General features: G+C 36.8%; 1 protein-coding gene across 1 annotated transcript in view; it reads left to right on the top strand.

Annotated features, from left to right (window-relative positions):
- The window catches only part of BVES (blood vessel epicardial substance), a 134,725-nt gene that overhangs the window by 14,338 nt on the left and 101,693 nt on the right, over window positions 1-18,694 (top strand). The window contains exons 2-3 of the mRNA XM_056818627.1: window positions 14,208-14,302; window positions 15,320-16,041. Coding sequence (XP_056674605.1) covers window positions 15,557-16,041 — 485 coding nt within the window. The 5' untranslated portion in view covers window positions 14,208-14,302; window positions 15,320-15,556. The remainder of the gene's footprint in view (window positions 1-14,207; window positions 14,303-15,319; window positions 16,042-18,694) is intronic.

Raw genomic sequence — 18,694 nt, 5'->3', positions numbered from 1 at the left:
TTGTAAAAGATTGTAGTAATCTTGTGTTTGACAAAAGCTCAGATCCAGGTTTGGGGGATAAGAAATCACTTTTTGGTAAAAATTACTGGGACAACTGGAGACTAGTTTGGCAGAAACTAAGTGCAGACCAGTACTTAAACCATTTCACTAAGAAAAGATCAAAATGGATGTATGATCAAGACATAAAAAGGAGATTTAAGTAAATTAGAAGAACAGGGAACATAATATCTAATAGATTTATGGATGAGAGATATTTATGAGTCAACAAGAGATAACAACATTGATAAATGAGCAAAAGATATTAACAGACAATTTTCAGATGAAAAAACCAAAGACATATATAGGAATATGAAAAATTGCTTTAAATGACTACTGATTATAGAAATGTAACCCAAAACAACTCTGAGATATAATTTCACGCCCATCAGACTGTTTAAAATAACAAAATAGCAAATGTTGGAGGGTATGTGGAAAAATGGGGACATTAATACATTGTTGGTGGAGCTGTGAACTAATCCAACCATTTTGGAGAGCAATTTGGAATTATACTCAAAGAGTGATAAAACTATATGTATCCTTAGACCCAGCTGGTGGGTCTGTTTCCCAAAGAGAAGAAGGAAAAAGCAAAAGAAGCCAAAATATTTAAAGCAGCTCTTTTTGTTGTGACAAAGTATTGGAACTCCCTGTGGCTCCTTCTGCTACAGAAACAACTCCCTCCCTCCCTCCCTCCTTCCTTCCTTCCTTCCTTCCTTCCTGCCTTCCTTCCTTCCTTCCTTCCTTCCTTCCTTCCTTCCTTCCTTCCTTCCTTCCTTCCTTCCTTTCTCCTTTGCCCCTCCCTTTTTCATCCCTCTCATCTTTCTTTTCTTTTTCCAGTAGTAGAACAACTACTTCAGAAAATTTTTCTTACATAATTCCACATTTAATTTCATGAAGGTTGAATATATTTGCAGTTTCAGCAGCAATTTTATAATGTGCCTTTTTTCCAACATCCCCTCTAACACTGAATATTTATATTTTTTTCATCTTTGCCAATTTCCAGGTTGTAATATAAAACTTTACAGTTGTTTTAATTTTCATTTCTCTTACCACATGGCCTCATGTTTTCTTTGAGTTTGAGTATATTCAACCACAGTTCTCTAATGTTACCATATGGATAGTATCAGATTTGATCTTCAGAACAACCCTATTAAGCAGGAAGGAAAATTATTATTATCCATAATTTAAAAACTAGGAAACTGAGATTCAGAAAGATTAATTGACTTGCCCATGGTCACAATGCAAGTAAGTAGAATAGAAGGGACTAGAAGTAGAGAGGCCTTATAAGGCCCAATTTAACTACAGTTCAGGAAAAGAGAAGGAAACCAATTTAGGGAAGTGGCCATTTGACATCTGGAGTTTATTCTGAAGCTGATACTAATTTAATGAGTAAAATATTGGTATAATTATGTTCTTCTCAATCACCTAGCAACCAAAAACTAGCTCAATGATACACACTGTCTAGAGTCATTGATTCCAACTAAATCAATACTTTAACTTGAGAATTATGGGTTGTAAAAAGATAACAAAGGCCCAATATAAATCCAGTAAAGTACAAGACATTTATTTATTTTTTTAAAGGTAATTTTTATTTATATCTTTTACTTTAACATTACCTGCATTTCTCAGTCTAGCTTTCTTCCTCCTCCCTCTCTCAGAAAGGCCATCATTTACACCAAAGAATTTAAAATATGGAAGTTCAGCAAAATTAAACAATATATCTAAGAAATATGATATCTATAAAAGAGAGGTAAGTGCCTTCTCATATCTCTTCTTTGGAGCCAATCCTTATAATTTCATAGCACTAAGTTTTCATTATTTTTTTACTATTGCTCTTTCTATTTATATTATTATAGTCATGTGTATATTTTTCCCTAACTCTTTATTCCCTTTTCCGTCAGTTTATATTAGTTTCCTCATGTTTCTCTGTATTGCTATATTGGTCATTTAATATAGTATACTAATATAATAATTATAATTAGTGTGTGGTATTTATGTTCTGAATATATCATTACTAGAAAGGCAAATAGTTCACATCTGAATATATCTTTCTACCTGAAAATATGAAGTCTTTTCCACATAAATTTACTTTGAGAAGGAAGGAAGTGATGAAATAAATATTTATATGTCACCTACATATTATCTCATTTGGTGCTCATACAACCTTGCGAGGTAGGTGCTATTATTATTTTCATTTTACAACTAAAGAAACTGAGGCAAAAAGAAGTTAAATAATTTACCCTTAACCCAGCTCATAATTGTTGGGGATTAGACTGGAATTGAGGTCTTTCTGACTCTAGTTCTAGCACTTTATTTTCTTTGCTAGCTAGCTGCCCCTCCTATAATGAACTATTGATGTTGAAATGGCTAGAGAAAAAGGATATTGCCTCCAATCATGACCATTTCCTATGGAAGTTTCAATAACATTAAGTAATAGCCACAAAAAGAAGACCAAAGAAACCCAAAATCAATTTCAACCACTGAAAACATCATTTTTATGTCAAACAAAGAGACTTTGTGGCCAAGGGAAGCATTAGTTTAGATTAAGCACTTATTTGAAAAACTTAGAAGAAGATTGTGAAAGTTTATGAGCAATATTTCCTCACAAAATAGCAAAGACCCATGAAAGGAGAAAATGAGTTTGCATTAAGCTTGGCATAAGACCCAACCAAACTAGATCTTCTCAAGAATGTTTAGAGATGAAATTGAAGGACAATAAATTAACTCCCTCATAGGGAAGAGATCTGGCAATGTTTATATATTAATGGAAGTAGACTGGAACGACCATATTTGGACTGTCATATCTCAATACTTGGTACTTGGAAATAGAAATGGCATTTTAAATATGAAGTTGAGATGAAAATTTTAAAGGGATTCGTAAGAGATGTGACAATTTTGGAAGCGTTGGAGGATATTACTTTTTTTAAGGTACTTTATCTTTTTAGGTAAAAAAAGATAAACATAAAAGAGAATATAGGTAAAAAGATAAAAGTAATTTTATAAAATCACTAATAATAAGGTAAATAAATAATAAAAACCACTAAATAGTAATAAAAATAATCACTAACAATAAAAGATAAGGATGAAAAGTGATTGCAAAAATAATTTAGTGTTATTACCACTAATGATGAAACAAACATTTCAATGACTATTGGACTACATTACTATTTTTATCTCTATAAAATCTTTATGCAAAATATATAAATTAAAATAATTTTTTGTAGGCGTGCTTCTCAACAAATCGACCTACTTTTAGCCTAACCCCTTAAATCATCATCCAGGGAAGCAATTCTTATTGATATGATACATGGCAACTGACCTTGCAGATGCTGTAGCCCCCACCTCCTCAGGAGTCACAGATCCTGAAGACAAAAAAGGAATGCTAACAAACTTTTAGCATGCAAAATGGTTCAACAGAGGGGGTCTTATCAATGGAAATGACACTAAAAGAGATACATTATCATCTACTATGCCACCATACCACAAAAACCAGTGGACCTTTCTATCAACCTTCTTAATGATAGAAACATCCTTCCTAAAAGTATTATGTGCCAATAATTGAGTATAAATTCCTTGAGAGTCAGAATTATTCTGTTTGTATCCTGAGGGATTACCACAGTGTGAAGTACACTACATTCATTCATTCATTCATGAGAATGATCTACACATATATCAGGAGTATCCTTGATGACAATATGGGTAGGGTGCAACAGACTTTCACATAGTATTTTATAGCAGTCAAACAAATGATTGACAGGAATAGGGAAAATAAGATATTTGTAGTTTAATTATATTTTTAACTAGGTTAGCCCTAAAGTAGAGATATTAGAAGACCAACCTTTCCCTTTTCCTACTCCCCTCTCTTCCCAGTCCCTGCTTTCTCTCTTTCTAGACAGAGTATTTCCCAAGGGAGGATAGAACATTGATTTTAGTTTGATATGGGTTTTTTTCAGCCTGTTGGCCAATTTTGCTAGTTTTTTCTCTTCTTAATTTTAAAAAATAGTCTTTGTTCTTAGGGGTGGTCCTCTGGGAGAAGGAAATGGTTATAGGGGAATATCTAAATGACTTAAAAACAAAAAAATTAATAAAATCTATTTCTGAAAAGTATCCAATGTAGGAAAGCAAAAGAATCTTAAAGATTGACCTCTAACAAGGTGTTTCCCATACCTATGTTATGATTACAAAGGTTTCATTGATAAATATAACAAGATAGAAAGAACCTTGATCCTAATATTACTAGCAAGCAAGGTGGAAAACAGGAAGATATGCTTTTGCCCTTGAAAACAAGGATGCTTTATCCAGAGTCCAGATAATTGCTAACATTTACATGGTACTTAGGTTTTAGAAAGCACTTTACAGATATGATCTTGATAACACTGTTATCCCCATTTTACATATTGTTATATAATTATTATACTCACACAATTATACTCACATAATTAATGAATTGTCTAAGTCTAGATTTGAATTCAGATCTTCCTGACTCCAGGTCCAAGGCTCTATTCATTGTGTCACAGATCCTCTAGATTTGCAGCTGTCATTGTACCAATTGCTTCAATTATCACAAGACCTCTTCTAATTAAATCTGTGACTGCTAGAAGAGCGATTGGCCTAAGGATCTACATGGGGAAAATAAAATAGATGAAGAATGTCTATTATCCAACTATGACATATCATTGAATAAACAACCCATTGAGTTAGTCCAGTTTTATTTATGTTTTGGGCAGGCACTGCAAATGAATACAGACAAATAATGAGTTGAACTAGAACTGAAGAGGAGGTGCTAGAGGATGACTCAGTTGTATTTGGGAAATTGTATGTTGCTTGCAATTATCCCAAGCTAGTCCCCAGTACAGAAACATGTCTTTTTAACACCAATATTCTGTTTCTTTGATTCATGGAATATGACAATATCTTCAAAAAATCAAAAGTATGGGTGACCCAGAGTTACAAAGAGAAACATGGTGAGAGGATGTAGGATGGTGCATAGAACATAGACTAGAACTGTCAATGAGAAGGAATAGCTGTAACTCGTATTATAGGAAGGAGTAACCACATTGACAAAACCTTAGATCTACTGAGTCTATCAATGAATAGAATTGATTCTTATTCCTGGTTTAGAGTTGTTTTTCTTCATCACAGTCTGTGTCAGCCAGATTTGACTTCTGTTTACTCTTCACTCCTTATTAAAAAAAAAAAAAAGGTATTACAATATAGTAGAAGGAACCTTGGATTTGGAGCTAGAGGTCCAGGTTTTAAATCTTGCCTCTCCTACTTCATCTACTTCTACACAGAAAGCTATGTGATTGTTAGGAAGTTGCTTAGCCTCCCTGAGCTTCAATTTCCTTATCTGTAAAATGAGGGAGTTGGACTCAATATTCTCTAAGGTCTCTTCTAGCTCTAAATTTACAATATGGTAGTCTTGCCTGTTTCTGAGCCTTTGTGAAGGCCATTCCCCAAACGTGCAATGCACTCCTTCAATACTTTTGCCTCCTAGAATTGCTAGCTTTCTTCAAAGTTCTCCTTCAACATGATCACTTTCCTGATTTTCCCTCTATCTTTTAGTGCCCCCTTTAACTCCTTAATATTTCTTTTGTGTATATTTTTTATAAAAATATAGCTTTATATATTTTAAATAAAATATAATTTTTACTTGCACATACTCTCCTCAATAGAATGTAAGTTTCTCAAAGGCAGAGTTTTGTTTTTATTTTTTGTATCTCCAGCACCTAATAGTGGGTGCTTAATAGATGTGAGTAAAATTGTTTGATCAGTCAAACTTCCTAAAAGGATCAAGGTGTATTGAGTCAGTTGACATCCATGAAACAGTTTCTTTTACTTTTATAAATTTATCTGTACATTGCTGGTAGAGTTGGGAATTAATTCAGCCATTCTAGAAGGCAATATGGAATTATGCATAAAGGGCTTTAAAAGAATGCATACCCTAGGTTTGTACCCCAAAGAGATAATAAGGAAAAATATTTGTACAAAAGTATTCATAACCACACTCTTTGTGGTGGCAAAAAATTGGAAAATGAATGGTTGTCCCTTGATTGGGGAATGGCTGAACAAACTGTGGTATCTGATGGTGATGGAATTCATTGTGCTGTAAGGAATGATGATCTTGAGGATTTCTATATGAACTGGGAGAATTTCAATGAACTGATGTAGAGTTGTAAAGATAATTTAAAATTTAAATTAAATTTCATTTAATTTAAATTTAAAGTTCATAGAGTGAAATTAACAGAACCAAGAGAACAATGTACACTCTAAGTATAACAATGAAATGCATTTTGCTACTAGTAGCAATGCAACAAGCTAGTACACTCCTGAAGGACTTATGTGAAAGAATGCCATCCACATAGAGAGAAAGAACTGTGGGAGTAGAAATGCAAAAGAAAAACATATGGCATCACTTATAACATGTATATATGGATATGTGCTTTGGGGTCTAGGTTTAAAAAAATCACTCTATAGCAAAAACGAATAATATGAAAATAGATACCAAATGACAACATTTGTACAGCCCAATGGAATTATTGTCCGCTCATGTGGGGGAGGGGAGGAAAATGAATCATGTAAACATGGAAAATATTTTAAAATAATTTTTAATACAAAAAGGATACAACTGTCTTACTAAAAGTTTGTTTAGCAAGTCAGGTAGTTTATAAAAACAAAAACTTTGCCAAGAATGTCCTTGTTCTTTGTACTTTACTCTGAACTGTATAGGGTCAAGATATATATATATATATCCATCCATATCTTTGTTATTATTTTATTTAAGATTTTGCATCAATGTTCATTAATAAAATTGATCTGTAAAAATATTTTAAATAAATGTATCTGGAGCACATAAACAGTCTATACAATGTTGTTAAAATATATTTTATTATTCCATCTACTTCATTGAAGTGTCTTAGATGGATGGATGGATTGATATTCAGAGCTAATGACTGACAGTTCTTATTGTTGTCCAAATGTAGACGTCACCTTCCAGGAATATTTGGAAAAGCTCCTGATTTTCTCTAACTCTCAATTTTCCCATCTGGAAAATAAAACTACTAAAATTCACATTATTTATCTTGGAGGGCTATTGTGAAGCAAGAGATTTTCAAACACAGAAAGCACTATACAATTGTAGGTTATCATCACCTTCATTATTATTAAGACAAAATGAAAGGAAAAAAATTAACAAGTAACATAATGCCCTTCAACACAGTAGTATTTGAGTATGATAGTATGTTTGCTAACTTGCTGACAAAAGACCAGTACTATACCCATGCCTCCGTTGTTGCTTTTCTACTTACATCTCTAGAACCATTTTTTTTTCAGGTTATGTGCTTCAGATGGCCAGATTATGATAAGGCAAATTAGTGCACCACATAAATCAGTTGTTGATACCAACTCCTGTGATGGAAGGCAGAGGCTACATCTCGTAAACTCAGTTTAGGAAATCTTCATATTAATCTGGGACAGCCAACATATTGTAGCTTTGTAAGACTAGAAAACACACCCCTTAACTGACTGCCATTTTAATGTGTATATCCCCATTTCCTAACACAGTGTCTTATACATAGTAGATATTTTAATAAATATTTGTTGAAAGTCAAACAGCATGCATTTAACTAAAGAGCTGACTTCAGAAAAGTCTTGTCAGGACTCTAATGTCCTAAAACCAAGCCATATTCAACCCAGAAAGATTGTGGAGGCTAGTTGGGGAATGCCATTAGTGCAAAGACTATTTCTTTTTTCCTTTTTTCCCCTTTATTTTATTCTACATCTAAGTTTTCCAAGGATATATGATTCCTGTTGTTTCTCTCCCATCTTCCCTCCCCTCTCCTGTAGCTGACAGGCAATTCCATTGGTTTTGCATGTATTATCTCTCAAAGCCTTTTTCCATGTTGTCCTTTTTGTAAGTGAATAATCTTATAAAATAAGAATCCCAAATCATATACCCAAATAAACAAGTGATAAATCATATGTTTTCATCTGCATCCCTACTCCTACAGTTCTTTCTCCAGAGGTGGATAGCATTCTTTTCATAAATTCCTCAAAATTTTCCTGGATTATTGTATTGTTGTTAGTAGCAAAGTTTATTACATTTGAGTGTCGCACAGTGTTTCAGTTACTGTGTATAATGTTCTCCTGGTTCTACTTATTTCACTCCACATCAGTTTTTTAGGTCCTTACAGTTCTTATAGAAATCAAACGTTTCATCCTTTCTTATAGCCCAATAGTATTCCATCACCATTATGTACCACAATTTGTTCAGTCATTTCCCAATTGAGGGACATCTCCTCAATTTCCAATTTTTTGCTACCACAAAGAGAGCAGCTATGAATATTTTTGTACAAACAAGTGCATCCCCAATTTTTTTATGTCTCACAAAGGCTATTTCTGATCTAGCTTTGTATCTAGATGCCTGAAATAGTACAAGTAGTGCTAAATATGTTTGTCTAATTTATTGAGTAACAGTAATAATAGCTAACATTTTTGTAGTACTGTAGGGTTTGAAAAATATTTTACATATATTATTTCATTGGATCCTTCCCTCAGAAAAAACCTACACACCAGGCATGTATTATTATTCCCATTTTAGAGATGAGGAAACTGAGACAAAGAGAAAGTTAGTGACTTTCAGTGGAGTTGAATGATTCTCATCAATTCACTAAATTATCATTATTATATGTTCATTATATATTAAGTCTCTCTGTATAAGACAAAAAGATTTTTTAAAATAAGATGGCCCCTATACCCAAAGAGGTTGCAATTTCATTGGGAAATGGGGTAGAGAATTAGATTTGAATGATAAAGAACTATAATACAAAGGAGAGTATGAATACCCTTGAGATACAATTAAAATGCCAAACAGTTCATTGCAGGGAAGCTGGAACAATTGCCATAAGAAGATACCCTGGATGAAGTGGACCTATAAGTTTGGATAAAATACAACTGGAGAGAAAAGGGAGAAGAGAAGGGAAGTGTATTCTTGGCAAAGTGAATGAAGCAGGCAAAGCACCCAAATACCAGAAAATGAAAGGGTCAGTTTAGGGACAATGAATATGCAGGAGCACAGAGTAATTTATGCTTAATTATGAAGATCTTTAAATGGCAGCCAGAGGAATTCTGGCTTTTATTCAGGAAGCACTAGGGACCATTTATCAGTTTTTGAAAAGTGGAATGTGTTTAGACCTAAGCATTAGAAGGAGTATAGGATGCCCTGGATGCAAAAGATGCTGGATGCTGGGGAAATGCAAAAGACTCTTGTCATATTCTAGCAACAAGGACCTCAACTCAGATAATGCCAGCAGTATTGGGAAAGATGGAATCATTTTAAGGGACATGTTAATAAAGACCACAGCACTTGGTGTCAGATTGGATCCTCTTCCAATACCATTATCTTTCTAGATCCTTGCAATGAGAATCATCCCCCCCCCCCCCCATTATGATGCCTATCTCTCTGACCTGGCAAGAGGTTGATATAGGTCAGGGATAATGAACCTTTTAGACACTGCATGCTGTGCCCTTCCCCCTGCAGAGACTGGGTGCCATGCCCCCTCCAAAAACCAAGTGTCCTGGGCCCCTGCCCCCCCCACACACTTTACCCCAGACAGGGGAGAAAAGGTGAGAGTGGCCCAGAGGTTCCAGCCAGGGGAGGGAATAAGTGTTTCCACTGGGCTTCTAGGCAGACTGGCAGATGATGAGAGGCCAGTGGAGAGGGGTAGGGGAGTGGCCTGAGCCCTCTGCTCAGGGGGGATGGAGAGGAGAAGGGAGAAGCTCCGCTCAAGTCCATCTTCATTTCAAGTAACAAACTCTAGCAGGCAACAGCTCCTGTGCCCACAGAGAAGTCTCTGAATGTCATCTTTGGCACCTGTGCCATGAGTTTGTGGGTATAGGGTAAAGAATACAGGATTCACAATCAGAAGTCTTCAGTTCAAATGCCATTTTGACTGCTTTTACGTTTTCTGTGACATTGGGTATATTATTTCAGCTTTATAGGTTTCATTTTCCTCTTCTGTGAAATTAATCAATCTATAAACCTTTATCAAATGTCTATGAGCCAGACTCCATGCCTGGAAATGCAAAGACAAAAATGAAACAGTTCCTGATGCCACAGTGGCTTATACTTCATGGAGATGCCATGCATGTACACACACACACACACACACACACACACACACACACACAAATGCATATGGGACTTCTACCAAGCAGACATAAAATATTCTTGGTTACATGGATGGTGCTAGCAGCCGAGGAACTAAGAAGAGTCTAATACAGAGCTTAGTTCTTATGTTGAGTCTTAAAGAAAACCAGGAATTCTAAGAAGCAAAGAGGAGGAAGAATAATATTCTAGACTTAGGCTAATATTAAAGATGGCACAGAGGAAATTGAGTATTAAAACTGAAGAATTTTTAAAAAAGTAGTTTGGTAGGACCACAGTGTTCATGGACAGGTATGTGATATGTAATAAGATAAGAAAGAAAGGCAAGAGTCAGAAGGACTTGGGTTCAAATTTGACCTCAAATATTTCCTAGCTGTGTGATCTTGGTCAGTCACTTAGCTCCCCTTGCCTGGCCCTTGCTGCTCTTCTGTCTTAGAATTAATACTAAGATAGAAGATAGGGGTTTAAAAAAAAAGAAAGAAAAATAGCCTTGGACACAGTTATAAAGATCTTTAAATGCTAACCAGTGGAGTTTATATTTGATTCTAAAGGTAATAAGGAGCCACTGACTTTAATAAGAATAGGGATATGTATGGGTGGTATATAACATACCTACAAAAAATGTAGGTGAGACCTGGAGTTTAGGAAAATCACTTTTGCAGCTTTATGGAGGATGGATTCAAGTGGAGAGGTCCTTCAGGGAGGGAGACCATGACCAACTTTTCCTGATCCCATTTGAGGTTTTCTTGGCAAAGACCCTGAAATGGCTTGCCATTTTCTTCTTCAGCTCATTTTACTGATGAGGAAGTTGAGTCAAACAGGATTTAGTGATTTGCCCAAGGTCATAAATCTAATAAGTTCCTGAGGTCAGATTTGAACTCAGAAAGATGAGTCTTCCTGACTCTAGGTTTGGCAATCTGTCCAATGCACTGCCTAGCTGCTCCCAAACTCCTTTGTGCTCCTGAGAATTATTGCAGTTCCCCTCACCTATATTTTATCATAGTAGAAATGAAAGCATCTTAGAATTATTAAAGTAGTTCTAACCTCATGAAGTACCTAAAAGGGTCTCTGGGACTATTGAAAGAGTCTCAGGGACTCATAGGGGTCCCCAAACTGTACTTTGAGAAGTTTTCTCAAGGTATGAGATGATGAGGAACTGAAGTAGGGAATTGGTTATGTGAGGAAAGAGAAGGGGTACACGTGTAAGAGATGATCAGTCTAGATGTGATTTCTAACAGTCCTTCCAGATCTAACGGTTGATCACTCTAAATTTAAGATGGGTCCAGTTTCCTAATACAAAAGATTCCTCATTTTTCCACCTCATAGTAGCTGCAAGACAGTGAACTAATCACTGAGGTCTTCATGATTTTTACTCTACAATCCTTCCTTAATTCTTTAATATCCAAGACTTCTCTGGTAGGAAAGATTAAAAATAAAACAAAAATACCTGCTTTGAAAACCCAACATATGGACTATGTTGTTATTCAGTTGTTTCAGTCACGTCTGACTCTTCATGACCCATTTTGGGGGTTTCTTGGCAAAGATACTGGAACAATTTGCTATTTCCTTCCCCAGCTCATTTTATAGATAAGGAAATTGAGGCAAATAGAATTAAGTGATTTGCCTAGAGTCACATAGCTAGTAAATGTCTGAGGCCACATTTGAACTCATAAAGATGAGTCTTGCTGATTCCAAGCCCAGTGCTCTATCCACTGAGCCACCTTGCTGTCCCATTTCAACCATATCTGAACACACACATATATGACATTTCACATCCATAGCCTTCCCCTTCTTCAACAAAGAGGAAATGTACTTTCTCATTTCTTCTCTGTGATCAAACTTGGTTATCATAATAATATAATATTCCATTTTAAATGTTTTTATTATGTATCATATTTTTTCACTTTATTCTGTTAGTTCATGTATCTTCCCATATTTCTGAGTTCCTCATCTTCATTATTCTTCATGGCACAAAAATATTCTGTTATTTTCATGCATTACAATTCATTAGGCCTGTTCCATGTTTCTCATTCTTTGCTCTACAGAAAGTACTGCTATTATTATTTTGGCATACGTGGGACTTTGCTTTTAATCTGTGATTTCTCTGAGGTATAAGCTCAACAGTGGAATCTCTGAGTCAATGAGTATAGATATTTTAGCCACTTTTCCCCCATATAATTTCAAATTGTTTTCCAGGATGAGTGGACCAATTCACAGCTCCATCAACACTGTTTTATAGGATCATTAGTACTCAATGGATCTTCAGAGTTCATCTCTAGGGGTTTACACCCAAGAGTTCTATTCAGAGATTTAAGGAAATCGATGAATTTAAATAGGAAAAAAGTTACATTTTTATTTTCACTAATATCTAAGTGAAATGTAGACTTCACCAGACTAACAAAGGGGTCTATGTCACACACAAAAATGTTAAGAAGCCCTGGCCTAGTACAACCACCTTATTTTACAGATGATGAAATTGAGATCCTGAGATATTAAGTGATTTGTCCAAGGTCACCCAAGTGCTCAAGAGAAGAAGCACCAATCTTATCTCCCCATATGGACTATGGGGGCTATTTCTATCTTCAGATTTACTTTAATTTTCATCATTATCATTGACTGGTGCAGCCCTTCAAATGGTGGTGAAGAGTTTGCAATTCTTCATTAGAGAAGTGTGTGTCCCTATGGACAAGGCCAATGGACCATCTATCCTTTGGGGAATGACTCTTAGATAGTTGTGTTAGTTCCCTTCGTAGCTTGACTATCAGACCTTTATTATGAATGACTATGGAGTCCATTTGGACCTATTTCAGAAATGATCCCTACCCCTCAGGAAAGAATTAGTAGCAGAGGAGTTAGGGAAAGGGGCTCTCATTCCCCTTTGTGGCAGTGATGAGCCCCTTTCCCTCTGGCTAAGTCATTCCATTTCTCTATATAGTTTTTCCATGGAACAAGGCCATGATACCTGATAGTTCATCCACAGGAGCTCTGCTAATAGACTGTTTTAAAAATAAATTGACTAAAAATAGCCCCAGAGTTCACTGATTTGGTTTGTTATCAGAGGAAGAAAAACAAGCTCATCTTTGTAGTGGACACCATCATCCAGAGCATCTGAGTACCTCTGATAATTGCTGTGGATCCTTCAGCACCTACAGCATTGGGAATGCATTCTGTGTGACTCACATCGAATAAGAGTTCTTTTACCATATGGCCTAAAGGGAAGAGAATGTATGTGGAACAGAGCAGTGTTGGTAGTAACATTTTTGACCATCTGGTAAATCAGTATACAGTGCGTGTAGCCAGGAGTATTCATAGCATTTGTTTAGCTATATGAACTTAGCTTTTAACCTGAAATAACCTCTAATACATTAAGCTAAGATGGGGTTATTTTTCTAGGACTTATTGAAGTTTGGCTCTTGTTCAAATTCTTTTTGTGTCTATTGATTTCTTCATGGGGAGGGGCTGGAAGACAGTGAGAGAGCTTACTGCAATCCAGGAGCTGGTCTGTCCCCAGTAGAGGGTCACCTGGGAGGACTGAGTTTAAATTTCCTTGCTTGCAAGGTGGCACAACTAGCAAATATCAGAGGCAGGACTCGAAGTCAGGTCTTCCTAACTCCAAGACTCGTCCTCTGGTCAGGTGGGTAGCACAATGGCTCCCAGTGATTTATTAAAAAAAACCTTAAAATATCTTATAGAAAAATTATCTCATGACCTTGTTATATGGGTCTGTTAATATGGTTATATTTTCATTGTTTTCAGAATTATACATTTCTTTTTGCCTTATCTATTATTTCAGTGTATGTGTACCACTCCAGTTTCTTGAGAGATGAATAAATATGTGAATATTTTTAAAAGACAAATTTTTATACTACCACCTGTTATTAGCAAAACAAAAAGCTATATAAATTTCTTGCGTATATCCCAGAGTGATGGGATCATATAGAGCTGGTAGAGGTCGCCATTTCCTTCTAAACCTACCCCTTTTCTGAATTTCTCTATTTCTGTCAAGGGCATGATCATCCTTCCAGTAACCCAGGTTCACAACTTTGGAGACTTCCTGGATTTCCCAGTCTGCCTTTCTCTGCATATCCAGTCAGCTACTAAGTAAGTCTTGTCCAGTCAACCTCTATAAACAGTTCTCACATCTGTCCCTTTCTCTCTACCAACATAGCCCTTACCTTCATTGAGGCTCAGAACCTCATCATCTCTCCCGTGAACTTTTATAGTACTCTCATGAGTAGTATCCTTGCTAACTAGTTTTTCCCTTCTATAATCCAGGTAGCTGCCAAAGTGTCATTCTTCAAGCAAGGGTCTAACCATATTACTCTCTTGCTCAATAAACTTCAGCGGCTCTCTATTACCTCTGAGATCATATACAAATTTCCATTTTAAATTTAAAGACCTTCACATCCTGGCTACCATCTGCCTTGCCAGGTTTATCACATATTATACTCCTTCAGACTCATGTTCTAGTTAAACTGTACACTTTTTTTCACACATGCTATTCCATCTTCCACCATTACCCCTTTTGCACAGGCTGAAATAAATCAATTCATGACCTCTACCTTTGAGAATTTCTTAGCTCCTTTCAAAGCTCATCTCTAACCCCACTTCCTATATGAAGCTTTTCCTGATCATCCTAGCTGCTAGTTCCTTACTCCCCTAAATTATTTTGTATTTATGTTCCATGTTGTCCACATATTTAAGTGTATATGTTGTCTCCCACAGTCGGAAATAAGTTCTATTTCCACTCTAGGTCCTGGATAATGACTGGGATATAGTAGGTATCTAATAAATGCTTGATCGATCTAGTCTAATTCCCTCCTGAGGAGATAGGACCCAGGGAGGAGATATTAATTCACCAAAGTCACACATGTAGGAAGTGGCAAAGTCCAGATTTAAACCATGTTCCTCTATCTGTACAGTAGTTAAGTCTTTAAAAGACTTGTTACCTGAGTAACCCCCAGACATTTTGTTTTAGGCATCCTATTCATCAATAAGTAGATATTTGCAACTACTTGCAACTATTGTTTACTTTTTAAATTTATTCTAATGATTCTTTTAACATATCTCTCAATTTTTTCATCTCAATTAAATGGACATTTTTCCCCCCTTGGGCAGGGCAGATCATACCGTGCCATGTAAGGACTGAATCCAAAATGGGAGGTCAACTAAAACTACAGAAATTAGGATGGTTTCCTGAATGCTTTCACTGCCATAAAGACTGAAGGTCTCCATGTGAGTCCCAAATACAAGATGTTCCTGGCCTCGTAACCAGTTAGATCTGAAGATGGCACCCCAAGAGACTCATTTCTCTGCTTAACAGCGATCAAAAAACAGAGCCCATCCCAGCCAGCCATGGGAGAAAATGCGAGCATCTGGTGGAACTTGCTAGGCGAGCATCCACTCTGCACGGCCTGGAAGCAAGAAGCAGAAGGGTCCATTTATCATCTCGCTAGTATCTTATTCATAGTTGGCTTCATGGGAGGGAGCGGATTCTTCGGGCTCCTCTACGTATTCAGCTTGCTTGGATTAGGCTTCCTCTGTTCTTCAGTCTGGGCCTGGGTAGATGTCTGCGCGGCTGATATATTCTCCTGGAACTTTGTCCTATTCGTCATCTGCTTTATGCAGTTCGTCCACGTGGCGTACCAAGTCCGCAGTGTCACCTTTGACAAAGAATTCCAGGAGCTCTACAGTTCTCTGTTCCAGCCCCTGGGAATCACATTGCCCGTTTTCAGGAAGATTGCTTTGTGTTGCCAAGTGGTCTCATTGGAAAAGGAGCATTGTTATGCCATGCAGGGCAAAACACCAATCGATAAACTCTCTTTACTTGTGTCAGGAAGGTCTGTATCCATCTCTTCGTGTTATGTGTTTGTGTCTGTGTCGGGATGTGTTCCCTCCATGTTAATTTATTTCCCATCTTAGTGTTTAGTGGTCCCAAGTAGAATTGAGCAAGAGAAGACTTACTCTTTACTACCATCAGACCTTCCATATTTTTGCCATAATGGTTGAATGAATCATCCCATACCCGTGGCTACAGAGGCATTTCTTTCACATTAATTTTGGAGTAACAGGGGGTTCCATGATAGAGATATCTTGGGTACAAGAGATATCAGTGAGGATATGTGGGACAAAGAATTATGTGGCTGAAGCAGGTAATGGTCCAAACTGAACATTTCTTTTCAGAAAACCATTTGAAGTGGCAATTCAGATAAAACTGGGTCAGTTTACCAGCATGTTTTGTTTATTGCCATTCTAAGACATTTCTAGCCAAGGGGAGAATAAAGACAAGAAATCAGGCAATCTTTAAGTTTAGTGTATAAGGGGGATGAATGTATAACTGGCCAGTGAAGAAAGTTTGGAGCAAGATTGTGAAGAGCTTGCAGTGTTAGACTAGAAGTTTTTCTTTCACGTTAGAGCAAGGGAAAACCAAGAGAGACTCTGGAGGCAAGATCCACAGATCCATGGTATAGAAATAGTCTGTGAAAGATGAACTGGAAGGGAGAAGAGGCTAAATACAGACACATCAGAAAGATAGATGTTAGGATGCTATTTTAATAGTAAAGGTCAGAGATGACGGGGACCTAAACTCGAGTTGTATTTTGAGTGCAAAGAAGGGGATGAAGGTGAAAACTATTTTGGTGGTAGAATTCACAAGACTTAGAAACTGATTGGATAGGATAGATGAGGTTAAGGTAAGAGTCAAAAAGGATTCCTGGGTTGTGACTATCAGAGTGGCAACTAGATGGGGCAACGGATTGAGCACTAGATCTGGAGCTAGAAATACTCTTCTGATTTACCTACCCAAGGACCCCTTATAACTAGGTAATGCAGTGCATATAGTGCCAGACCTGGAGTCAGGAAAACTCATCTTCCGGAGTTAAAAATCTGGCCTCAGACACCCTGGGCCAGTCACTTAACCCCAATTGCCCAGCCCTTACCATTCTTCTGCCTTAATTCCAATGCTTAGTATTGATTCTAAGATAGAAGATAAGAGTTTTGGTTGTTGTTTTTTTTTTTTAATGAACTGGAGTAGGAAATGGCAGTATCTTTGCCAAGAAAACCCCAAAAGTGTCACAAAGAGTCAGACATAATAAATTGACTAAATAACATTGCCAAAAAAGGAACCCCTCAGAAAAAAGGATTGAGTTGAGTCAGGCAAAGTTTGTATTTACTTAGTTGAATTCCTGTTGGCCTGGAATGATTTAATTTCCATTTGGACAGTTTCTTGCCTTTTTAAAGATCACAACAGTATCTTTATTCATTCTAGAGTTTTCCTAGGAATCAATACCAATCTCTTGGCTCTGAAATGTTCATCTCCTTCTCCTTTTTTAGAAAATTAAGATTATGAGTAGTGGCACATGCACTTTTAAATTCAACCTCAGACACTTGCCAGCTCTGTGACCCTGGACCAATCATTAAAGCCACTCTCTGCCTCAGTTTCCTTATCTGTAAAATGGAGATAATAATAGCATCAACCTCCCAGGGTTATTGTGAGAGTCAAAAGAGATAATATCCATAAAGCTCTTTACAAATCTTAAAGTGCTCTATAAATACTAAACTCATATGAATAATGCAGATAGAATACAGATAGAAGGAAGGAAGGGTTGAAGTGGGAGGAAATATAAGATTACTTAGTTGTACAGAAAGGATTGTTTATAAAGTGATTTATAGCATGTGTGAGTCCTCTTAACATGCTTAAAACTGAGACTTGATTTTATACTTATAATTTCATAAAATAACCTGAAGTGTAGAGAGTGTTATAGTCAGGACCCTGATTTTTTTTTAAACCCTTATCTTCAGTCTTGGAGTCAATACTGTGTATTGGCTCCAAGGCAGAAGAGTGGTAAGGGCTAGGCAATGGGGGTCAAGTGACTTGCCCAGGGTCACACAGCTGGGAAGTGTCTGAGGCCAGATTTGAACCTAGGACCTCCCGTCTCTAGGGCTAGCTCTCAATCCACTGAGCTACCCAGCTGCCCCCTGGGACCCTGATTTTTATAAGCTCAATGGATTCTGCTTTCTTTTCTCTGATAGAGCTTTTCCAGTGGTTTCTGTAGCTCTTGTTCCTCTCTTCATTCCAGGGTCCATGTTGCCCAATTTTTAACCTCAACTTCTACTTCCATCTTTAGCACTGATTCTTGGGGTGCCTGTGCACTCAGGCCATAGAAATTGAGGTGAGGAGGCAATGCAGTCTCAGGCTCTTGGAGTGTCTCCACAATTAGACAACAGGATATTGTCAATGATCCAAAAAAGGAGAATGAGAAGGTAGCAGTAACCATAGGTAGGGGAAGAACCAAGGGATGATGGAGTCAGAAAAACCCAAACAGGAGGATGGTCAATGGCATCAAATGGTTTACATTTCTTTATCTTGTACCCAGGATACCATAAAAGATTCTATTAGGTGCCCTTCTGCAATTCATGTATTATCTATAATAGTGGGGAAGCTAGATGGTACAGTGAATAGAGTGCTGGGTCTGGAGTTAAGAAGACCTGAGT

The sequence above is a fragment of the Monodelphis domestica genome, chromosome 2 (genome assembly GCF_027887165.1).
Source record: "Monodelphis domestica isolate mMonDom1 chromosome 2, mMonDom1.pri, whole genome shotgun sequence".
Taxonomy (NCBI): Eukaryota; Metazoa; Chordata; class Mammalia; order Didelphimorphia; family Didelphidae; genus Monodelphis; species Monodelphis domestica.
The sequence above is the reverse complement of the archived record's forward strand: the minus strand, read 5'-3'. Positions and strand labels throughout refer to the sequence as shown.